This window comes from Antechinus flavipes, chromosome 2 (genome assembly GCF_016432865.1).
Source record: "Antechinus flavipes isolate AdamAnt ecotype Samford, QLD, Australia chromosome 2, AdamAnt_v2, whole genome shotgun sequence".
In the NCBI taxonomy this organism is placed as follows: Eukaryota; Metazoa; Chordata; class Mammalia; order Dasyuromorphia; family Dasyuridae; genus Antechinus; species Antechinus flavipes.
Genome location: NC_067399.1, coordinates 232,136,456 through 232,161,416, shown reverse-complemented (window position 1 = coordinate 232,161,416; position 24,961 = coordinate 232,136,456). Strand labels below are relative to the sequence as shown.

The window sequence follows — 24,961 nt, the reverse complement described above, 5'->3', positions numbered from 1 at the left end:
GAAGTAAAACTCAATGTTAAAAGAAAGAAATTATGTTTATATAAACAAATTTTATTCATTTCAAAGACAGGATGCATAGAGATATTATAGGCCTTTTTGAAAAACACTTTAAGCATACCATAATGCAAGAAATAATATAAAGGGGCAGCTAAGTGGCACAGTGGGTAGAGCACCAGCCCTGAACTCAGAAGTACTTGAGTTCAAATCTGGCCTCAGACATAATTATTTTTTTAAAAAGAAGAAAAAAAAAAAAAAAAAACAGGTGGCACAGTAGATAGACCACCAGCCCTGAAGTCAGGAGGACCTGAGTTCAAATGTGGCCTCAGACGCTTAATACATCCTAGCTATGTGACCCTGGGCAAATCACCTAACCCAAATTGCCTCAGCAAAATAAATAAATAAATGAAAATAATAATAATATAAGAAAACTACCCAGAACTTCTAAACACAGTAAACAAGTGCCAGTTGAAAAAAAAATTCCACAAGTTGCCCCTAGGGAAAAAAAAAAATCTTATGTTGCAAATTCCAAGACATAGTGGTTAAATCGAACAATTCCAGTAACAAATAAGTCTTTTTTTTTTTTTTTTTAATGTGAGAAAGGGCCCCAGAAGGATGGTTTCAGAGCATCCTGGAGAGACTTACTTTTTTTTTTTTTTTTTTAAATGGACCTATGAGATATAAATACTGCTTGAATATCTCTGAGCCAATGAAAGGAAACTGGTAGGAAATTACCTCAAACAAAACAAACTAAGATTGGTTACCAGTTAAATAAGGGGAATGAGGAGAAATTATGTAATTTAGATCTGAACTGGTGACGATTGGTACAGGATTTTCTCATATTAGGATTTCACAAAGGGAAAATAATAACAATAAAAACTCAATATGAATGAGATGTACTCCTAAAACAGGAGGGGAGTATAGAATAAATAAATAATATGAAGCACATTTGAAACAGATTCTTATAAAACAGAAATGGTGGTTTGGGATAAAATTTATGATGTTTTGCCTAAATTCAAATGAGCTAGAATGGCCTTTATAGTCTTAGACTACAAGGTACCAGTAAAATAGACATGATCACTAAAGAGACAGAGAACCCATGTTGTGCTTATAGGAACCAAAGATAATAACTAATAATTAACAACATTTAACATATGCACCCAGTTTCATAGCATCTAAGTATTAAAGGAAAAGCTAGCTGAACTTAAAAAGACCCAGGTAACAAGATGTGCATTTTTTAAAACTTCATTGTGTCTGTTTCAAATTTAGACAAAATATAATAGATAAAGGAATTGAAATTCTGAACAAGATATTAGAAAAACTAGATATACTAGGTGTGTGTTGGTTATTAAATGGTAATTATTAAATGGTAATCCTAAGGAGCATATCCACTTTTCAAGATTACACTTATAGAAATTGAGCATTCATAAATGAATGCTGAAAGTGTGAAGCAGGACTTGCCTCTTTCACATAGGGAATAATAGCTGTTATTTATGTGGCACCTACTGTGTGCCAAGCACTTTACAACTCTTTTGCATTTGGTCCTCATGATAGCTCTGGAGGGTAGGTGAAAGGGGTCTTTGGAGATCACCTACTTCAACTCCCTTATTTTATAACTGGAGAAGTTGGGACTTGGAAAAAAGTGTCTCATCTAAAACTTAGGAAAAGGCAAGGGATCATAATTTCTATGTTAGTGCTTTCTTTACTGGAATTTGTCTAGAAATCAATCTAAAAGTCCTTCTGCAGAATCTCCTCTGTGTTGGATCCTTTACCATCCTAGGGAAGGTGCTGCCCCCTGTCACACACACTGCTCATTACAGTAAAGCTATGGTTTCCTAAATAGGAGTGTTCTTTCCTCCAATACAGTGTGCCCAGTGCTTCCCACTGAGGCAGATGCTCTTCAGGGCTGCTGTGGCCAAAACATTTATCCCCGACTTCCCAAATTTCTGTTGATGAGCCTCATCAGAGGCAACCTGACTGGTCCTTGAATGATAAATTCAGAGCATCATCAAGACTGTATTAGTCTTAAATTTTAATTTAAAATTTACTTTTAACATTTTTATGCTAGCCTTTCTATCGTATTACTGAAGGAAACTAGGCTTACTGAAGTAAATTAGGCCTGTAGCAAAGTGCATTGCAGAGAACGGGTATTTTGTAAATGTTTATTCAAATGAAATGAATTGATAAACTTCCAGAGCTTATTGGCTACTCTTAAAAGTTGGCAACTTAAAAAAATATTTTTATTAAAGCTTTTTATTTACAAAACATATGCTTGGGTAATTTTTCAGCATTGACTCTTGCAAAGCCTTCTGTTCCAAATTAACCCCTCCTTCCCCTCATCCCCCCCAGATGGCAGGTAGTCCAATACATGTTAAATATGTTAAAATATATATTACACCCAATATATGTATACATATTTATACAGTTATCTTGCTGCACAAGAAAAATCGGATCTAGACAGAAAGAAAAAATCTGAGAAGGAAAACAAAAAATGCAAGGAAACAATAATAGAAAGAGTGAAAATGCTATGTTGTGTTCCATACTCAGTTCCCGTAGTCCTCTCTGGGTATAGAAGGCTCTCTTCGTCACTGAATAAGTGGAATTGGTTTGAATCTTCTCATTGTTGAAGAGAGCCATGTCCATCAGAATTGATCATCATATAACCTTGCTATTGCTGTGTACAAGGATCTCCTGGTTCTGCTCATTTCACTCAGCATCAGTTCATGTAAGTCTCTCCAGGCCTTTCTGAAATTATCCTGCTGGTCATTTCTTACTGAACAATAATATTCCATAATATTGATATATCATAACATATTCAACCATTCTCCAGTTGATGGGCATCCATTCAGTTTCCAGTTTCTTGGATTGGCAACTTTTAAGATCACAGAATTACTTAGACACTATCATGAAGACTTGATTTTCTTGAAAACAAAATGTTTTCTGTGCCCTTTGTAACTGTTCTCCTAAACCTAGCTCTCTATAAAAAACGTGGGGGCCCTGGATTTGTCACTTATCTGGACTTTGAAAGTCATCTTACATCTTTGAACTTTAGTTTAACTTTCTACAAAACGGGGACAATCTCTCCAGCAAGCATATAGCTGCTATTGTTGAGCTCAAACTGCATATAAGATGTCCCCATAATCTTGGTGCACTTTTAAGGCTAAAATTTATTTATTTAAATTTATATATAAATATATATATATATATATAATTTAAATTAAAAATATAAACTTATATTTAAAGTTTATTACTGCACTCAGATTTTGGGGACATCCTCTATGAAAAACTTTATAAAAAATAAAGTGTGGAGCAGCTAGGTGGCACGGTGGTTAGAGCACCAATCCTGAAGTCAGGAAGACCTAAGTTCAAATCTGGTCTCAGACACTTAACACTTCCTAGCTGTGTGACCCTGGGCAAGTCACTTAACCCCAGTTGCCTCAGCAAAGTAAAAGAAAAAAAAAGTGCTTTCTAAATGCAGGTTGCTATGATTCTAAAGAAGCAGCTAAACAAGCAGAAAGAGTGCTAGACTTGGATTTGGGAGGATCAGAATTCTAATCCTACTTCAGATACTTGCTTTGCAGTGTGACCCACCCCAGAAGATTCAACCTCTCTGTGCTTCAGTTTCCTTATCTGTAAAAGGAGGGGTTGGATTCATGTAGTCTGAGATCTTATGACCTGTGATCCTTAAAGCTCCTGAAGCTGCAGCCGCTCTTTTGTGATTTATTTGTTTGTTTGTTTTAATATATATCAGTGAAACAGACTATGGCATCTTAATTGTATGGGAAATTATATAAAGAGCACCATCTGGTGGTACATTGTGAGCATTGCCTCTGATGGAGTTTAGGTCCTCCAGCACACTCCTGATGACATTTCTACACCTAGGAGGGATCTTTAGACAATGAAGCAGGAATGAGCCTGAAGACTTGAGTTTTCATCTTATTGATCTTAGGCAAATTGTTTTCCTTTTCTGAGCTTTCCTAGAATTGTTCAGCTAATTGTCCAGGCTCTCCTCCTTCCAGGTTGCTATAGGAATTTCCTTGCTGTCTGTACCATAAATTGAGGACTGAATAAATAGCTAACATTATATTTTTGTACATTTGCTTTATAATAACAAAGCTTATTCACAGACATGAGACAGGCAAAAGAAGCGGGATCTTTGTTGCTCCCTGTTGCTGCTTCCAGGCTTACTTTCTACCACTGTCACTCAGCAACTGCTCTTCCTTCACTCACTGCATCTGCCTCAAATCAAAATTCTTGTAGCTCTTATCTTCCAATCTCTCAGACACTGCTGTTCTTTCCTTAATGAGTTAAATGTCTGAATTAGACAGACTTCTCCAAATCTTGTCTTTATTCTAGGGGGCTTTGTATGTATTGATGCCCCTCAGGCACTCTAACCTTCCAATTCATTTATTTATTTCTTCATGACCTACTTCTCCATCTCACTACAGCCTATACAACGAAATGATCATATCCCTGAGGTTGTCATCGCCCGCACAAACCTCTGTGGTCATGCATTTCTGTCCATTCTACCTTTGGTCTTTTAACTTCAAATTCTGTTGTTCTTCCTCATTATAACGTCCAGTCACTCAGCCTCTTATTTCTTTCACAGGCAATCTCCTATGCTGGCTACACTCTTCCCTATCATATCTTGACCCCTTGATGAACCATTTCAATTCTACTTCTTCTTCTCTTGAGTTCCTTGCTACCTTATTGATTTTGTTCTGCCAAGATGTTCAGCTTTGAATTCCTCCCACCAGTCTGCTGCCTTTGCTCCTACACATGTTGCTTAACAAAGCTGGAGTAAATCATGAAACCATGCTAATTTAGTCCATTGGATTTATGTTATATAATTCCAACTGGACCTTCATTGCAACAAAGCAATCTTTTTCTACTTCTCAAATTGACTTGCCGTCTTACACTTCAGATTGGCTATTCCAAACCTTTTCATTCCTCTTCAAACTTTCCAAAACTGTCCCTTTCTCCACCCTCTCAGCTGAGAACCTTGCCTCATATTTTACTGAAAAAAAAAAAAAAGACTTATCTGCCAAAAGTAGTCTTTTCTCCCCTCTACCTCATTCTCAAATCATCCAGATTCCTTTTGCCACTATTTCCACCTCCATTCCTGCAAAGAGACAAACCTTTTCCTTGCCAAGGTAACCCAAATTTATATAGTGATCACATCCCATTCCATATTCTTCAGCAGATTTCAATCTCTGTCATTACCACTTTATCACTTATTTTTAATCTCTATTGCATACAAATATGTCTAGAATTTCCTCATACTCAAAAGTTCCTCACTTGATGCATCCATTCTCTCCTCCCAGCTATAATCCCATATATCTTCTCCCTTTTGCAAATAAATTCCTTGAAAAGACTGTCTACAATTGATACCTCTCCTTCATTTCCATTTCTCTCAACTTTTTACAGCCTGACTTCTGAGCTTATCATTTATCTGAAACTCCAGAGTTACTATTAATCTCTTAATTACCAAATCTAATGGCAGCAGTATTTTTTTTCAATTACATATGTAGTTTTAAACATTCATTTTTGTTAAATGAGTTCCAATTTTTTTCTCTCTCTCCTTTTCTCTCTCCCCTCCCTCTCCCCAAGAGAGCAAGCAATCTGATATAGATTATACACAAACAATCAAAAGTGAAATGTTTGTGAACATTCTGAACATTGTGAAAAGTCTTTGGTTTTTCCTGGGGCGGGGGTTGGCATGGCAGTAGGGGTTAGGGTTAGCATCAAGTGTCTGAATCCAAGTGAACTTAGGACCTCCTGACTGCAGAACCAGTTCTCTATCCACTGTGCCACTCAGCTGCTCCTCATGTTGATCTCTTTAAAGCCAAGTTTGACCGAGCCTATTGGAAATCTTGAACTGGATATTCTGTAGAACATTAAAATGTAGGACATCTTAAACTCAACATGTTCAAACCGAACTCATGTTCTTTCTATCTATTTTACCTTTTCTTAACTTTATTAATATTATTGTGGGTACCACCGTTCTCCTAGGCTCCCAACCTAGGGGTCATCCTTGATCCCTCACTCTTCCTCTCCTCCCTTATCAATTGCCAAGTCCTGTTGTTTCTAGCCTTGTAACATCTCTAGTATATATTCCCTTCTCTGACACTGCCACCATCCTGGACCAGCCCACTAGCTGAACTAGCACCAGCTGGTGGTCTCATGTCTCAGGTCTTTCTTCAGTACAGTCTCATCTACTCAGCTATTATAGCGATTTCCCCAAAATACAGGTCTGACCATGTCACTCTCTATGCAGTAAAATCCAGTAGCTACTTATAACCTCCAGAATTCAAACACAAAATCCTCATTTTGATATTCAAAGCTCTGTAGAGCCTGGCTCTTCCTCCCTTTTCAATCTTCTTGCTCTTCTCCCCTGAGTTCCTTGCTGCTCCTCAAACAAGACCTTCCATCTCCAGCTCTGGCCATTTGTTAATGGCTATCTCCCCTGGCCTGGAATGTTCTCACTCATGGCTCCTTTTAGTTCTCAGCTAAATCCTTACCTTCTATAGAAAGCCTTTTCCAGCTCCTTTTAATTCCAGGACCTTTCCTATTGGTTATTTTCAGTTTATCCTGTCTGAGCTATTTGTACATAGTTGTTTATATCTTCTCCATTACACTGTGAATTCATTTGAGAGCAGGGGCATTTTGCCTTTCATTGTATTGCCAACATTTAGCACAATTAGCCTTAACATATTAGACTTAACAATGTTTAGTAACGGATTGACAGAGATCGACAGAGAACACAATTATTGTTCTCATTTCATAGATGAGAAAGTTAAAGTGAAGTGGCTTGCCTCAGATTTGAGCCAGGATTCAAATTCAGGTCTCTTGATTCAAAGCCCAGTCTTTTTCCCACTGCATCTATTGACAAGATCTATGGGAAGAATATTCAGCAATTTCTTAATTCAACAGATATTCATCACAAATTTACTGAGCATAAAAAAGGGATGAGTTGAGGAGACGGATGGGATATTGCAATAACCTAGGTGAGGAAGCACTGGAGTGGTAGCATGAGGCAGGACAGAGGCAACAGATGCTGTGGAGGTGGAATCCACATTAGTAACTAGAGAACTGAGCTTTCCAACCTGGTGAACTAGGGAGTGTTATGGAGGGAAGATCGTGCTTCAGGCCATCTACCATAGGTAGATATTACATTGTCTTCTTAACCTAACATCTAGACTCATCATTCAACTGAAAAGGCTCTCTTCAAATGCATTAGTATTCTCTTGATTGCCAAATCTAATTGTCTTTTCTGAGTCCTCGTCCTTCTTGACCTTTCTGCAGCCTTTGACATTAGTGATCACATTCCTCTGTAATATTCTCTTTTCTCTTGGTTTTCCTGTCACCACATTCTCCTGGTTCTCCTCTTACCTATCGGACCACTCTTCAGTCTCCTTTGCTGGACCCTCATCATGAAATCTCTCTTAACTGTGTCCCATAGGACTCTGGCCCTCTATACTAATTCATTTAGAAATCTCATTAGCCCCTTGGATTTAATTATTATCTCTGTGCTAATGATTCTCAAATCTACCTGTTCTGACCTAACCTCTCTGCTGATCTACAGTTTCACAACTCTTTGACATCTCAAATCGGATGTCCTCTAGATATGTGTCCCAAACTAAACTTTGTCTTTTTTCCTTCAAATTTTTTCCTACCTTCTGTATTACTGGCAGGGGCCAATAGCATCCTCCAGTTTCTCGGGCTCACAATCTAGGAATCTTCCTGGACTCCTTACTAGCTCTCACCTTCTCATACTCCTATCCAAGCTGTTGCCAAGGTCTGTTGATTTCACCTATGCAATGTTTCTCAAATATACCTCTTTGTGCAGATGGAGGCATTTGCCTGGGTAAGGAATGAGACTACTCTCCTTGATTATTCCTTTAGAAGGTAAATCAGGATTAGAGATATAGCTTTCTAGAGGTAATAGTTGAAACTGTGTGCTAAGGGAGAGCACATGGAGAAAAAAGGTTGAGAATAGGCTGTTGGGGAACATCCATTTAATGGGTGTGAACAAACCACATCTTTAATTTTTTTAAATAACTTTTTATTGACAGAACCCATGCTAGGGTAATTTTTTACATCATTATCCCTTGCACTCACTTCTGTTCTGATTTTTCCCCTCCCTCCCTCCACCCCTTCCCCCAGAGGGCAAGCAGTCCTTTACATGTTGAATGGGTTACAGTATATCCTAGATACAATATATGTGTGCAGAACCGAACAGTTTTCTTGTTGCACAGGGAGAATTGAATTCAGAAGGTATAAATAACCCGGGAAGAAAAACAAAATTGCAAGCAGTTTATATTCATTTCCCAGTGTTCTTTCTCTGGGTGTAGCTGCTTCTGTCCATCTTTGATCAATTAAGGCTCTCTTTATCGAAGAGATCCACTTCCATCAGAATACATCCTCAAACAGTATTGTTGTTGAGGTATATGATGATTTCCTGGTTCTGCTCGTTTCACTTAGCATCAGTTCATGTAAGTCTCGCCAGTCCTCTCTGTATTCATCCTGCTGGTCATTCCTTACAGAACAATAATACTCCATAACGTTCATATACCACAATTTACTCAACCATTCTCCAATTGATGGGCATCCATTCATTTTCCAGCTTCTAGCCACTACAAACAGGGCTGCCACAAACATTTTGGCACATACAGGTCTCTTTCCTTTCTTTAGTATCTCTTTGGGGTATAAGCCCAGTAGAAACACTGCTGGATCAAAGGGTATGCACAGTTTGATAACTTTTTGAGCATAGTTCCAAATCCGCATCTTTAATTTAAAAATTTTTTCCATATATAGCTATATACAGTCAAACCATAGAGTCTGTCGAGCTGGGACTTCTGTGGGCTGCAGTGCCAACATCCACCTGAATTATGAATCTATCGCCATGTCATTCCAAGCTTTTGCATATTATGGTGGGCTTCTTATTTCCTCACAAACTCACCACTCCACTCCAAAAGCTTTAGCTTTAGATATTCAGCTGAAATGTCTCTCCTTTTAACTTCCCTCCTGCTAGTTCTAGTTGTTCCTTCTAAAACCAAGCAGTGGATGTTTTATTACATGCTATTTGAATAATTGATTTCATTGTTCATAGTCCAAAGGACCTAAACTCAAGAAAACTAACTTGCGTGCTCCCCTGGAGAGTAGTCATCAGCAGACTAAGAATGCTTCTTGCCTACTTCCCCCTCTTCACAGCCTTGCTCAGCAATGCAAGAGGCGTGATGGAGGTTGAGTCCTCATACACAGACTTCATCTCCTGTGACAGAACGGGTCGTAGGAATGCTGTCCCTGACATCCAGGATGACTCTGCGGCAGTGAGTGTGAGGAAACTGACAGGGAACATGGGGGAGCTGGCACTTGAAGGAGCAGGCAAGTATTCTCTGGATGACAGAACAGAACTTTTGTGGCATTAAATTGGACACCCAGAAGCGACCTTAGAACACAGCGCATTAGAACTGGAAGGCACCTCAAAACATAGAAGGCTAGATTTACATGGAGCCTTTGAATAAAGAATATAAATACTAGACCTGGAAGCTAACTTTAGACCTTAAATGTCACTTTATAGCACATAGTATTGATAGAAGAAGAAATCTTAGAAATTATCTAGACTCTAATTATCTAGACTCTAACTTCTTAAATTTCTCTCATGAAAAGTAGCAAGTGGAAACAGTGAAAGGAACCCTATTCTAGACCATCTTTCTCATTTTAGAGTAGGAAATGGAGGCTTGTAAAGGGGGGGAATGACTTGCTGATTGGATTAATTTAGGATTATTGTCCATCCTTCTCTTTCTCTTTTTTCAGAAGGGCAGGAAGAGAGAAGCACATCAGACAAGGAAGCTGGTACCATGCCTGAGGGGAATGAGGGGACCACCACATCCTGAGAGCTACTCCCATCCCATTCCCTTTGTTCAGTGGCTAAAGGAAGAAGCAACCAGCCTATGCTTCCCGAGACAAACTTGACAGCATCTTCCCCGAGGCCCACTTCCCTCCCCTACAGTAACCCTTCTGGGCACAGTGAAGCCATGTGGACCTCCCCAGACACTTCTTTTTCTTTCATCCTCTCTCCCTTCCCCAGAGGAAGTCTGTGCTCAATGCAGGTTTGCCCTACTATGGGGACCTCAGACTGAGGCTAGCCTCCAGAGGTGCCTTAAGAGCCCTACCCCAGGCTAGGGAAACCCTGTGGTTTTACTTACCATGAACCTTCACTTCTTCCAAGGCCACTTATCTTATTGTATTTGTCAATTCCAAACAATATTTATTTGATTTATATCTGTGGGGTAGGATTGGGGAGGTACCACCTGCTCCCTTTCTCTGGAGGACAGCTAGAAGCCAGGTATCCTCCTAGTTCCTCTTAAAGGAAACATCATCAACCCTCACATTGAACCTCTCAATTCACTTCATTAAATTTCCTGAGTGCCTACTCTGTTCAGGGCTCTGAAGGAAGCAAAAAAATGAATGAAACCTGGTTACTGACCTTAGGGAGTACCCTATCCTCAGGGCTGCTGATTGCTTCATCTCTGATCCTCAGGATCAAGGGAAAGATCCTTCCCAACCCATCTGGATTAGTTCCTTTTTACTCTTTTTAAACTTTGATTTTAAATATTATCCATTTTTGGGGGGGTGGGGTTTGGAGAGGAGGGGAGGTGGGGACAGTTAAGAAAAGAGGAAAAAACCAGTGGAGATCTGCCTTTTATTTCCATGGGGAGTGGGTGGTAAGGAAACAGAAGGGATATTTTAATTTAAACTCTTTGACCTGTGTAGCTCAGAGACAATGATTCCCGAACTCTTCCAAACCCATTCTTAAGGGAATCATTTTGTTTCCCAATTTTATTAAATTATGTCTCCTTTCTATAAAGATACTTGATGCTTACCATTTGGAAAATAAATTCTTACCTTTTGTGTGGTTGATTTTTCTTTTTTTTTCCTGAAATATTAAGTATTATTTCTATGTTGAATTGCCCCGAGATCCATTCCTCACAGAAACTTTAGCTCTGACCCTTTAAACTCCAGTGGAATTTAGAATGGTCAAGAAAACGTGAAAAGTCCCATTGTTAGAAGCAGCTTGGAGTAGTGGGAAGGATACCAAGCTTGGAGGGATAATGAGCTTGCAGTGTCCTGGAACCCAAGAGTTCTGGGTTTCAGTCCTGGCGTGACACTCGGAGGTTAGTTCAAGCCCAGGTTACTTGATTCCCAGTTGAGCCCTGTCTTACAGCACAGGTGGCAGCCGGTGACCCAGCAGATGGAGTGCTAGGCCTGAAGTTAAGACTTGTTGAAATCTGAAAGCCTCAGACATTTTGCTAGCTGTGTGACCTCTGCTTCAGTTAACTCATCTGTAAAAGGGGGTCATAATTCACCACCTCCCATAGTTGTGAGGATGAAATAATTATTTGGAAAGCTCTTGGCCTAGTACCTGGCTCATAGGAAGCACTATATAAATATGTATTCCCTCCCTCTCTCACAAATCAGAGCTGCCTTACAGACAGCAGATGGGAAAGGTCACTGTCAAACACTATGAGATTGGGCAGATGTCTTCCTTGCCCTCCTTTCCCTGCCTGCTTCCAGCAATGGAAACCCAAACCCAGACTCTGCTCCCCCACCCCTCACACTCCTCCTCAACCTCTCAGAAGGCCAGGGGGTCACGGAGGGAGGGCAATGCTGCTGGCCCCCCAGCACCTAGATGATGGTGTGGCCCAGGTCAGTGGAGTTGAGACCCATTGGTCCCTTTGCTAAAGGGCCGGCACCAGCTTGCCTGAGGCTTTTCAGGGGATAATCCAGGTTGTGTCAGCACAGCTGTGTCTTCCCTCCCCAAAGTAACCAACACATTTCAATCCTAGGTGAACTTTGCAGCACAAAAAATGGATTTGTTTATTGATGGAGCCCCCTCTCCTCACCCCCCCTCCCCACCACCACCCAGCAGCCGCACAATCCCTTCTTCAGAGGCACCTCAGAATTGGCCTCCGGCAGTTGATCATCTGAGCAAAGTGATTTTTAAATATATTTGCAGAATCCCTGAGATTTAAGGATAGTGAACAGTCATGACGAGAAAAGTGTTTCCACATTGAGGTATTTTAATGCACAGCTGGCTGTGTGTACAGCAGGAAAAGAGTTGATAATGTTAGTCAATTTGATTGCTCTATGAAAGAAAAGAGAAAAGGTATGTAGTACCCCCACCCTAAGGAGTTTGAATCTGGTTCCTGAGTACATGGTGATTATTGAGGCCCTCTGGGATCAGTGGTTTTTCCTGTTCTGTCCTGGTGGAAGCAGCATCGCTCCGGCACTGTAAATGGATCCAAAGAAACCAGAATTAGGAGTCTGTCACTAAGCCAGGGCCTGTATCTGCTCCATACCACCTATGTGATCTCGCACACGGTAGGCACCTACATGGGCGCTGCTTGGTTGAAAGCCATTTCTCTTTAGGCCTTGGCTTCCTTGGGGGTGGGGGTGGGGGGAACTTGGATTAGATCTCTTAAGTTTTCTCCCAGGTTTAGATTCTAGACTTGCAGAGATAACCATGTTCTTTGAGTCCCAACTACCACCATATACGCTGGAATCCAGGACTTATATTGAGCTCAAAGCTTTAGGGGACACACTAAGGTTATAAGACCCTGAATCTATTTCTGAATTTCTTTAGCTCCTCACCTAGAGATATTGTGCTTTCCCAGGAGAGAATGCTCCCTGGGAAGCTCACCATGCTCACAGAATACCAGTGGTTTTCCCTGATAGAGCTTTTCTTATGGGAAGAACATGGGACTCTGGTGGGGTTTCTGAGAATAGTCAAAGCAGACATAGTGGACCGCAAGCCAGGGAACAAACCTACCTTTAGACTTATTTCTGATAGGCCTTGTGCAGTTGGTCAAGGAGTTCCTTTTTCTCATCGTCTGGAAGGAAACTGGAGTTGGCTGCATTGATATTCTGGAAGAACCGATGTGGCCAACAGGGTCAGAATTAAGACTTTTTAACACCAAACAGTGCCCTCACTTTATGTAGGAAAGAGCTAAGTAGCAGAGTAACATGTATAAAGTTGCACAGTTAGCAATATCAGAATGGGGAACTAGCTTGCAAGTCACTTCCTGGTCTAGGGTATTTTCATCATGTTCTGCTCCAGAAATATATAGAGAAGCTTGGTGCAAGCCAAGAAGAGGGTAAGGGCTTGTAAATAAGATAGGCTGATGATGGCAGGGTCTCTGAATCCCTCTGTCTTTGGTATAGCAAAAGTTATCTATAAATGGGACACTAGTCCAACTTAGAGGGGTTGCTCGAGGTGTGTAATGTCCAGGCTACTGGTCTACTGAGTCTGGAGGTCCTTCGGACGGGCCTTGGTCTCAGTAGGATAAACACCACGAGAATGGTGAGGGATAGGGTCTAGAGTCTATTCTGGCCCAGTCTTGATTTTAGTGGAGGAGGGCAGGAGGTAGGAGAGCCACCAGGAGGATGGTCAAAGATGGATTGTCTCATTTCCAGTCCTCTCAGCCCTTAAATAATCTATTACAATTACATCATCACAGCATAGTGAATACATGTGAACTAGAGAACCATCTCATTAATTCCACTGAGCTAACACCTTGTTTCAAATCTATTTCTCCGGAGTTCGGCCCTCTAGAGAGATGGACTTTCCCTAAGTGAGGACTGTGTAAGAAAGACCCTTTTCTAATGTGAAGAAGAAATAACGGCCCCTAGACCTCTTGGGGTTGGGGGAGGACCTGGTTCACCTTCTTTCCCAGTGATACCCCCCCATGTTTTTTCCACTCACCAATCTCATAAACTCCTCCTCAGTGAAGTTCATTTGCGTTTTTACCATACGGTAATCTGTGTCAATGGTAGACTTGAAGATGAGGGGGTCATCAGTGTTGAGCGAATAGTTAGCCTTATCATTTTTAAACCTGGAGGAGAGAGATGAGGAAAAGGAAACCCCGGGTGAATCCCTGCTAGAAAATGGGTCTTTGCCATGGCTACCTCTTCCCCAGCCCTGAGGGACATAGGGCTCACCTATCCACCTACTACTTCTACCTTGGCACCTGAAGACACTTCTGAGGCCATCCCATGCATGACTTCCAATATGTCCTAAACATTTTCTGTACAATACGACATCTACCACCGAGCAAGGTTTAGGCGAGCTGATCCCTTTTCTCACAGAAGGGGGAAAGTGAGCTACCATATAATGTGTATTACAAGTGAGTGGACCAGTGTCCCCTGCCATGCACAGTCTCAGGGCGCTTCCAGGACAGCCGAGGGACACCCGGGATGGGAGGGAGTCTCCCCGTGTCAGTGCAGCCCATCGAGCCTGAGAGGAACTGGGCGATAGGCAGGGCAGACAGAGACTAGCATCTCCCATTGACCTGTGGGTTGAGAGGAGAGCCTGCCACGGCTGCCGAGGTGCCACTGGCCGGCAGACTGCCAGAAGGTAAGTGTCAGCTGGGGGCTAAGCTGGCCCGACCCCAGCAAAGCCGTCCTACGCCTGTAACTAGACACTCCACGCTTCCAGGCAGGATAGGAAGGCCAGCTCACCGTACGACTGCGTGCTCCGTGCCCTGTTTCCAGGCTCCTGTGAGATAGCTCGACCAGGGGCAGACCTGGGTGAGAAAGGATGACTGGTGAGTGAGAAACAGCAAGACAGCATTTAATCCAACCCCTTCATTTTACAGGCAAAGGAAATGAAGGGCAGGGAGGCAGTGTAATAGAGCCCAAAGGCATGGGTTCAAATCCCGATTCTGCTGATTTTTGTATGACTTAGTACAACATAAGAACTAATATTTGCCCATCTGTAAAAGGAGATAGCTAGCCTAAATGATCTCAACTTTTACTTTTAGTTCTAAATATCTAAGAACCAATAAAATAACTTCTTGCCTCACACAGTGAGGAAGCAGCAAAGTCAGAATTCACAGTTTCGGTCTCCAAACCTGGTGTATTTTTTTGCGGACGCTCCACAGCTTGTTATTTGCCCCAGGACCGGTGGGAATGAGCCCTCCTTAGGTTTCCTTTGCCCCACGATGGGGGAAATGAGGATGCTGCTTTCTAGGATTTCAGTGCACCAAGAGCATCCCCAAATGTATACTCAAAGGCTTCATTAGCCAACCGACTCACCTCAAAGTGCATGTTCTCTCCCAGCAGCTTACTATACAGGGCGGGATCTTCCAGCGTGTGGTAGCCGTGGCCTATCCTCTCAGCATGGAGGGTATCCACTGCCTGTAGTGGAGGGAGGGCAGGAGTGAGAGCAGGACCCCGACATGGACAGACACCTCCCGCCTCTCCGGCCCCCTCCTAGCCTCACCTGCTGCACAACACTGGCGGGCCCCACTTCTCCGGCATGAACAGTCCGATGAATGCCGCTTTTCACAGCCTCCTGTAAAGGCACAGGAAGGGAGGAGAGAGTTACGTCTGTAAGGGTCTTACAGAGAAACAATCATCTCCTTCTCCAAGGGCCTCTCAGTTCCAAGGAGTTATATGTGACAGAGAGATCCACAATTAATGTTTTACTAAGACCCGTAACCAGTCTTCCATTGCTCCTGGCCGCAGACACTTTCTCCTGCAATAATTCCCAACACAGGAGGAACTGATCTGCTTGGAGCGAGGAGAGAGAACGTGGAGAGCCAGAATCCTTGGAAAATGAGGAAATGGAGAAATTAGGATAGAACAGCAGGGATGGAAGGGACCTTAGAGGCCACCTTCATTTTCAAGAGGAGTGATCTGAACTCCAGCAAGCAAAATCGGCTTCCAGGTCACAAAGTAAGTCAACGGCAGAGCCAGGATGGCATCCCAGGGTCTCTGACGAGGGGAGTAGGAGTTATTCTACCATAACGCTAAATCCCTCCTTCACAACCACAGAAACATGGGTAGCCAAGAGAATTTAAAACCAGCATATTCTCTAAACCAGGGCTGTTTCAGCTTTTCCCACTGGCGACCCCTTTTTGCCTGAGAAACTGAGAACCCGGGTATATAAAACAGGTATGCAAATTAAACATTTGCTGATATAGATTCTAATTTCACGACCCCCCCCCATATTCAGTTACATGATCCCCTATGGGGTTGCAACCCACAGTTTAAGAAGCTAGGAGTAGATGGCTCCTAAGAAGCTAAGCTCTTAACTGCTTATGTGTTCTTGGCTGAGAAGCAAGGCTGTTTTCTTATGTGTAAACCATTGCCATCCTCCCCCCCCCCCCACCATTCTGGACCCCACTACCCATCATCACTTACCTTATAGGCTTCTACATGCCCAGGAAAGAGGCTACTGTCCGGGATGGTCTCATCTCCAGCCAGGTCGATGGCCACCACCGTCTGATGGCGATACTTCTTACAGAGCTCTACCACCTCAGGGGACCAGCCTGTGGGCAAGACCCAAAGCATGTGTCACGGGGGCCCCATGAACTGAAAGGGAGTGGGCTGTAGGCAAGGCAGGCATTTAACACTAGTATAGAAGTGCACACTTATATATAATTTATAGTATATATTATACTAGTATACATACTATGATATTATTATAATTACTTATACATCATAATTATATACATAATCATTATTTAATATGATTATTGATAATAACTGATTATAATAATTATATATCATACTGTTATAATACTAGTATATAAGAAGAAACCACCGTTTGGGTCCATTGCCCATCGGCCTGATAGGAGGCATGCCTCAGGGTCTGAGAAACAGACCGTCCAAGGTTAATGAAGTTCTCTGCAGAGTTCCAGAATGGAGCGGTCAGTGGAGTATAAAATTAGCCCCAACCACAGGACATTAAAAAAACATCATGATAGGGCTGTAATCAGACATTCCATGCTGCCCATTTCCATTTCTGGCCATGGAAGCAGCACATAGCAGGAAAGAATATTCCCAAACCAGACCCTCCTAGCACCGCAGGGATCTCTGAGGTCACAGAATGTACCCATCTGGCCTCTCCTCAACTGTCTGCAATAGGGAACCCAGAGGCAGCTAGATGGCACAGTGGAGAGTCGGGAGAACCTGAGTTCAAATCTTGCCTTACTCACTTATACCTGGTCAAGTTATTTAAACCCTGAGTGCCTCCCCACCCCCAAAAGAAAAGAGAATTCACTTCCTTCCAGGATATCCCATTCTACTTTGGAACAGATTTCATTACTGGGGTTTTCCCCCTTCTACTGAGTGAAAACATGCCTTTCTGCAACTTGCAGTTATTTCTCTTTATTCTGCCTTTTTGACCCAAGCAAAACAAGTCTGATCTCCCTTCCAGCCCCTCACCCATTTTGGAGATGACTGTCAATTAGTTCCCTAGGTTTTCTCTAGGTCAAACGTGCCCACTTCCTCTAGTTCACCCCAGCTTGATCCTACATGGTGCTGACAGCACCAAATTAGAGGTCTACGAATTTACATTTAAAGAACACACAGCTCTGTAATCTGTGGGTCCATTTTCCTGCTTTCAGCAGAACTAGGAAACAAAAGCCCATTTCCAGTTTGTGGGATGGTAGAAAACAGTAGTTCATGGTTGGAGCTCAAAGACCTGAGTGGGTCATTTTCTCACTGAGACTCAGTCTCCTCATCTATAAAATGGGAACAGGACTGGATGATCTCTAAGGTCCCTTCTAACTTATATATCACTTATAATCTGATTCTGAGGGGCAGCTAGGTGGCACAGTGGGTAGAGCACCTGTCCTGGAGTCAGGAGGACCGAGTTTGAATCCAGTCTCAGAATCTTACTATTTATGAGATCCTGGACAAGTCATTTAATCCTGATTGCCTCACAACCGCTCCCTTACTCTCCAAAAACCAAATTATGACCACGAGGCCAGAACAAACCAAACCCTGTTGGAGCACGTAGCCCAAGCCCAGAATATCAGAGCACCTGGGTTTGGCTTCCCGAGAGGGGCCCTGACCTTAACTCAGTCAAAGAGTACTTCAGTAAGGCTGGGCTGGAAAGACCTAAAACAAGGAATCCCCACCATATTTGGAAGCATCTGGCCAGGGAGCTTGAGGGCTTTGGAGACCTATATCCACATCCAACACTGCTCAGAGCAAGGCGGCAAGAGCTTCCTGACTCATCCTCTCTGAAAGGGGCAGCCAGGAAAAGCCCTGAACCCTTTTTTCAAGGAGACTTGGGGCTCGATAGACTGGCCTCAGAAGGCATCAGGCTTTGCTGTCAGGAAGAAAAGATATCTGGCCCCAAGGGCCGCTGTCTCTGCTGGCCATCAGCAGATGGTAGGACTGGGCGCTGAGCTACTGTACATGAGAATTACCCCAGATGGGCAGTTACCTTAGGGTGAAACAACACCCCCTCTCCGGCTGAACCCCAAGACCTTTAAAGACCATGTGACATTCAGCTAAGATCCTGCTTAGAGATTTGCTCACAAATTATTCATATATATATATATATATATATATCAGTCCACAGCAAAGCTGGGGATCTGAACTTGGATCGTTTGATACAAAGATATGTTATTCCCTATATCATGTTGCCTCCTCACTAAGCCATGTGGATTCCTGGATTTTCCTAAATCTCTCTTTAACTTCTAATCCAAACAGATATCTGCCCTTTGGCAGCTCCAGAAGAGGCTTTTTATGGAGAAAAAAAAGAACTAGTTAAAGAAAACCATTTTAATCAAAAAAGATTAGAACTTGGAAATCTTTCCAGCAGATGGTGAGATTGGTAGATGCCCCCTCCCCTCCTTTTCCCGGCTCATCTATGTCAAGCCTGCAAGCTGCCACCCAGCTTAACTCTAGCTCTGGCAACTTCAGACCCTAAAAAGACAAAGGAGGGAACCACCCAGCCAGTTTCCCATCTCCTGCTCCTCTTCCAGCTGTGAGAAGCCCTTCCTGGTTTGAGGGACAGAGGTAAGACACAGAAGATGAAAGGGACCAGCTAACAGCACAAGAACAGGTGTATAAGTGAAGGAGACAGGCCAGTCCGGAGAAGGGCACAGGCACATAACTCTCTTGCAAGAGCCTCTCTTCTTAGTCTAAGGATCTGTTCCCTGTGTTAATGCTAGTTCTCCTAGGAAGCAGGAAAGGTGAATAGAATGGGAACTACCAAAAGGGGGAAAAAGAGAGGAAGAGGGAGTGAGGACACAAGTGGGAAGGGAAGCAGAGGGATGGGAGAATGGAAGGAACTAAGGGAGGGAGAAATGAGCAGGGTAGAGGAGATGGAGGGGATGGATGAATTAAAAAGTATTTTCTCAACACATACTCTGCCAAGAACTGTGCTAAATGCTAAAAAGTAGAAAAGTAAGGTGGACGTGTTCTCAAGTTTCTCATATTCTTATACAGGAGACAACACTTGTTGGCAGTTTCAGTTGGAAAGGTCCAGTGGTCCTTAGAGAGAAAAAAGGATGGAGAAGAAATAAGGGAGGAAGAGGTAAATGAGTTAGAGAGGATAAGAAGGGAGATGAAGAAGGGAGAGAGGAAGGAAGAAAGATTGGAAGGAAGGAAGGAAAGAAAGAAGGAAAAGAGAGAGAGGGGAAAGAAGGGATGAGCAGAATTAGACAGGGGCAGGCCAGAGGAGGTAAAGAGAGGGACCATAATACATTACTTGGCATGTGGCGCATGCAGCATAGAATAGACCTGACTTTGATGTGAAAGTCTCGCTCGCCCTCCTGCAAGCCCTGGTTGACGAGAAACACGACTTCATCAGGGGTGAGGTCGCCCCTATATGGAAAGAGAGATTCCAAAAATGGAAGTGAGTTCACCAGGCAGGAGAAGAAGCCAGCCCCTCAGCCTGGAGGTCCTGCTAAGACAGAAAATCCAGCTAATGGCTGGGCCAAAGCTGAGCACAAGACCCCAAGCAGGGAGAGAGTTTGTTTGGTTTTTGCTAGGCTAATGGGGGTCACTGGTATTTTTCTTGGCATTAGAAGACAGAGATTAAGGAACAAGATTTCTGCCTCCAACTGGGCCTCTATCCCTCCTCCCATCTTTTGTTTTTGGAGAAAAGTAGCTAAATTGATACCATATGGGAAACTAAGGGACTTGAGACATTTCTGGGGAGGGAATGGGACACAGGGAGAAATTTAGATGGTATAAGAACAAAAGATATGAACAAAAATTCACTTAAAAAAATAATATTAGTAGATCGGGGCAGGTGACACTGGTTTGGGGACAGCCTAGAATCAGGAAGCCCAGGTTCAAATCCTGACTCTGCTATCACCTCACTATGTGACCTCAAAACTCCATTGAGCCGACCACATTGTTCAAATACCAAATGTACGCTTGCCAAAGGAATTATTTGTGGAGAACTCACACAGGACAAGGCACACAAGGTGGTCAGAAAAAGCAATATAAGGATACTCTCAAGCTCTCTCCTAAGAGCTTTAGAATCGATTATAAGCCATGGCAGATCCTATGGCGTGCCCTCATCAGAGAAGGTGCTGTGCTCTATATGAGCAAAACAGAACTGAATTAGCCCAGAAGAAACACGAGATGTGCAAAGTTAAAGAGGCTACCTCAAATGTTCTATTCAAATGAACTATTTGTGTCCAAGCTGTGGCAGAGCCACATCATCATCATCATCAGCCACAGTCGGATTGTAGCTCAACTTTAACACAGTCTTTCTGGTCCTCTTTGAGAACGGAGGACAACAACCAACCAATGTGACCTTTAGGTAAGTCACTTTCTCTGTTTTCTCCTCTGTAAAGTCAGGGGACCAAACTAGATCACCCACTCTGAGAGTTTATCTTCCAGCTCATTCAGAACTCTAGCTTGACCAGGCCCTTGACCCCACACACAACCCTGGGCCCTCCCCTGCACTTACTCAGCCTGATTCCAGGGAATGGGTTTCACCTTGGAGTTGGCCAGCAGGTGGGGGCTGTACCTCACCTCCACGTACACAACACCTTCCTTGGCTTTCATCTCCACAAACTCATAGGCCACGCGTTTGATGGCCTCCCGGTCACCCCTGTAAGGATGAGGATGAGAGAAAGGCAGGGTTCAAAACAACTCCATCCCTGGAGGCAAGAAGGGGTGGGGAGGGAAGGAAGTCACTGGGGGTTTTCTTGGCAAAGATACTGAAGTTATCTTTGTTAGTTTCTTTCTCCAGATCATTTTACAGATGGGGATGTAGAGGAGGACAGATAGTGGGGAAACTCTGGGAAAGGTGTACTTGAAGCAGGGTGTTTACTCAGTGTGATTGATGAGAATGGTTCTCTAGTTCACATATCCGTAGTGTGAAACAATGATATAATCACTCTAGTTGGCATATACTTCGTGTGAGGTAATGATGAATCAGCCTGAGGTATTTAAGGGCTGAGAGCTCAAGCTCAAACTTGATCTCAGACTCAGACTCAGAGGAGACACAGAAGGCGGAGACAGAAACAGAGATCCTCCTGGTGGCTCTCCTGCCTTCATCCCCTCTCCACTAAGATCAAGGCTTGTCCAGAGATGCTCCAGAGAGCTAGTCCGGACATTACAAGGAAACGGAAGAAAACAGGGCTCAAGTGCCTTGCCCAGGATTACACAGCTTCGTAATTGTCTGATGCTGGATATGAACGCAGGAAGAGGGGTCTTTTTGACTCCAGGTCCAGCATTCTATCCACTGTGCTGCCTTCTAGCTGCCCACATGTATATAAGTAAGCAAAAGAATATGAGAGCACATATTTGTGTGCTTGTGTGTGTGTGTTTGTGTGTGTGTGTGAGAAAGAGAGACAGAGGCAGAGACAGAGACAGAGGCAAAAAGAGACAGCAAGAGACAGAGGCAGAAACAGAGAGAAACACAGAGACAGAGAGAGACAGAGAGACAGAGACAGAGACAGAGGCAATAAGAGACAGCAAGAGACAGAGATAGAGAGACAGAGACAGAAACAGAGAGAAACACAGAGACAGAGAGACAGAAAAAGATAGACACAGAGAGAAACAGAAGGAGACAACGATGGAGAGAACAACAGAGAAGAGAGACAGAGACACAGAGAGACAGAGAGAAAGACAGACAGAGAGAGACAGAGACACAGAGAACAGAGATAGACTGACAGCAGTTTCATGGACATCCCCCTACAATCCTCTTCCTGAAAAACTCTGAGGCAGACAACAATCGAAGCGAACTAGGAAGTTATTTATTCCCCTATGTGAAGGGAGAGGAAGGGACAGGGAGAGGGACAGACCAGAGGAGACACAGAGCTTGGGAGGTTTCCAGGAAGGATAAAGTCCAGGTCATCCCCAAATGAACTCTTAAAGATTTATCCAGGCCATGATCTAATCAGGAAATGAAATTCTAAGTTTGGGCTAATGGATGTCTTCCTCCTGCTCCTAGTGTTTGCCCAGACAAATCTGGGGGAAATGTTGATTCTATTATCAAGACCATTGACATGGAAACTGATATCTCTTTGACCAAGATTTGAGTGATCTAAGTCCCATACCCCAGGGTAGCCCACCTCCCACTGTACTAACCAATCAGAGGTGATTAGGCATCCCTCAGGAACACCTCCTCTTTGAAGGGCGTACAAACTGGGAGCCCACTACTATGGGAGCTCTTTGGCCTAAATGAGATGGACAAATGACCTGCTGAACTTGTTAATAAAATGATGAAATTATCCAGAAAATAAAAGGTGCCAGTAGATGTGGCTGTTTGGCAGTAGCATTCAAGGCTCCCCCACAATGCTTTTCTTACTGGTGTGATACAAAGAACCTTGGTTTAATCAAAGAACCCACGTTCAAATTCTGGATCTGTACAACTGTGGGCAAGTCATTTTCTCAAGTGGACCTCACCTTCCCTAACTATAAAATGGGGTGTTGGACTCGGCGATCCTAATAGTCCTAGAAGCCTCTGTATCTCACTTCCTTTCCAAACCCCAAACAGCCCCCACAATTGGGCTCAATAATCCTTATGTCCTCCCTGACTACTCCAAAACAACAGAACCTTTCTCTAAATTAGAACATTTCCCCACAATTTACTTAATTCTTGTGTCACTCATTTCCTATGTGTCAATAGAGGGTTGAGTTTTTTTTCCATTTTCTATCCCCCAAAGTGCTCCTTATAGGCCCTGCAACAGAGCAGGCTTTAATGAACAATTAATTAATTAAGGTGGCAACAGGTAACATAGAAATAATTTGTAACTGAGTCTTTGGGCAAATCATCTGACCTTTCTGATCTTCCACAAAATCTGAATAATTACACTGACTCTCCCTCCCTCAGGGCTGCTGAGAAGATGACCTAAATGCATGATTCTGAAAATATTCTCTGAGTTTTACAGATGTGCATGAATCCAAATTGTAAATTGGACTGTTCTTGACCATAAGGTAAGATTAGCCGGGTTGGCCACCTCCTGCATCTTATGAATCCCTCATTCTCGTGGGGGGCTGGGGACCCAGGCAACTCACGCAATGGCTGGCATGTAGTACTCAAACTTTTTCAAGAACTCAGGGAGGCTTAGGGGATGATCCATGCCAATGATGTTTTGGAGTTCCTCCACTGTGTCAGCAGGAAGTGGGATTCCTCTTCTCCTGGAAGCAAAAGCAAAGCACATGGTCATCCAACAGCCACAGATGACCCGGGACCACAAAGCACAGAGAATGGGGACTAATGCTGGGACCCTTGCCTTCCTTCTAGGTACATGCTCCTTAAGTCCACAGAGGCAAGTGTGGTACTGTGGAAAGAGACCAGATTGAGTTAGAAGACCTAGGTTCAAATTCTGTCTCAGCTACTTATTAATTGTGTGATTTAAGGCAAGTTATTTTACCTTTTGGGAAAAAACACACCTTCAACAGTGTCTTATACCTGTAAAGAAAAGGGGTTGAATTAAGTAGTCTTTGAGGTCTCTCCCAGATCCATCCAGGTCTACCCTTTCTGTTCTATTCCTCCAGCTGCCCTTTGTTTCCTCCTTCCCACCACAAATCCATCCTGGCTATAATTTTCCTATTCTGCTCAATAACTGTCCATGGCTCCCTACTTTCTAATGAGAAAAGAACAAACTTTCAAGCTGAAATCTGAGGGCTTCCACAGCCTGGCACCGTTCAGCCTTCTTAGTTTCATTCTCACACAATTTTCCTTCAAAAACTGGGTGCCAACAGAACTGAGCCTCATGCCCGCTTCTTCCTGACTCTATTCAGGTGCACTTGCATATTTCCTATGCTCAGAATGGTCTTTCTGTGAGGGCAGGTAGGTGGTACAGTAGATAGAATGCAGGACCTGGAGTAAGGAGACCTCATTCAAGACACTTAACTGACTGAAACTGTAGGCAAATCACTGGAACCTCTGGATGCCTCAGTTTTCTCATCTGTAAAATGGTGATAATAAAAGCACCTATCTCCCCAGGATTGTTGTAAGGATCAAATGAATATATTTGTCAAGTGCTTGGCACATGTAACATTTAATAAAATGCTTGTTCCCTCCCTCCTTTCTATTCCCATTTTGTGAAATCTTGCTACTTCTTTTAGGAAGCCTTTTCTAATCCTTTTCTTCATTTTACATTTGGTTTTTCTAGAACACATGATTTGATCTTTTAAAAGCACTTACTTTTAAAGCACTTACACATTATTATTGTTTGTCCTTTATTCTCAAAGAAAACCATGACATTGGGAAAGGGATGTTTAGAATTGCAAGTAAATTGGATTTAAAGAGAGAGGGTTGTGCAAAGTGACCAGCCTTACTCTTTCCTCTGGAGTCACCTGGGTCCAGTGGCAAGATCAGGACAACTGGAGATGGCCCCCAATGTTATAATTAATTCTCTGTATGCCATGGATCATGAGGACAAGGACAATATCTTCATCAGATCTTTGTATTTCATAAGACTCCTTAAAATTAATTTTAAATTTTCTTATTTTTCCAGATGCCTTCTGTTTTCATATCAAATGCATTTCTGAATATCTCCCTCCTTTAATCAACCAAATATTTAAAAAATCAGAAAAAAGGAAGTTCAGAAAAACTAGCCATGCCTAATGAGCATATACAACATTCCACATCCATGGTCCACCTCCATCTTCCAGCAAGGGAAGGAGATAAATATTTTTCAACTTTTTTCTAGGCCAAGCTTGGCCATTATAATTCCATGTGGTT

General features: G+C 42.8%; 2 protein-coding genes across 4 annotated transcripts in view; one reads left to right on the top strand and one right to left on the bottom strand.

The window, feature by feature from the left end:
- PKIG (cAMP-dependent protein kinase inhibitor gamma) overlaps window positions 1-10,918 on the top strand; it is an 85,609-nt gene extending 74,691 nt beyond the window's left edge. For all 3 annotated transcript variants that reach the window (XM_051976499.1, XM_051976501.1, XM_051976500.1), the window contains 2 exons: window positions 9,211-9,384; window positions 9,817-10,918. In XM_051976499.1, coding sequence (XP_051832459.1) covers window positions 9,237-9,384; window positions 9,817-9,896 — 228 coding nt within the window. In that variant the 5' untranslated portion in view covers window positions 9,211-9,236 and the 3' untranslated portion in view covers window positions 9,897-10,918. The remainder of the gene's footprint in view (window positions 1-9,210; window positions 9,385-9,816) is intronic.
- Window positions 10,919-12,063: 1,145 nt separating this feature from the next.
- ADA (adenosine deaminase) overlaps window positions 12,064-24,961 on the bottom strand; it is a 29,463-nt gene continuing 16,565 nt past the window's right edge. The window contains exons 3-12 of the mRNA XM_051976498.1: window positions 23,287-23,409; window positions 20,729-20,872; window positions 19,514-19,629; window positions 16,207-16,334; window positions 15,284-15,355; window positions 15,097-15,198; window positions 14,521-14,585; window positions 13,766-13,895; window positions 12,833-12,927; window positions 12,064-12,292 (exon numbers count right to left, since the gene is read on the bottom strand). Of these exons, the coding sequence (XP_051832458.1) occupies window positions 12,841-12,927; window positions 13,766-13,895; window positions 14,521-14,585; window positions 15,097-15,198; window positions 15,284-15,355; window positions 16,207-16,334; window positions 19,514-19,629; window positions 20,729-20,872; window positions 23,287-23,409 (967 nt within the window). The 3' untranslated portion in view covers window positions 12,064-12,292; window positions 12,833-12,840. The remainder of the gene's footprint in view (window positions 12,293-12,832; window positions 12,928-13,765; window positions 13,896-14,520; window positions 14,586-15,096; window positions 15,199-15,283; window positions 15,356-16,206; window positions 16,335-19,513; window positions 19,630-20,728; window positions 20,873-23,286; window positions 23,410-24,961) is intronic.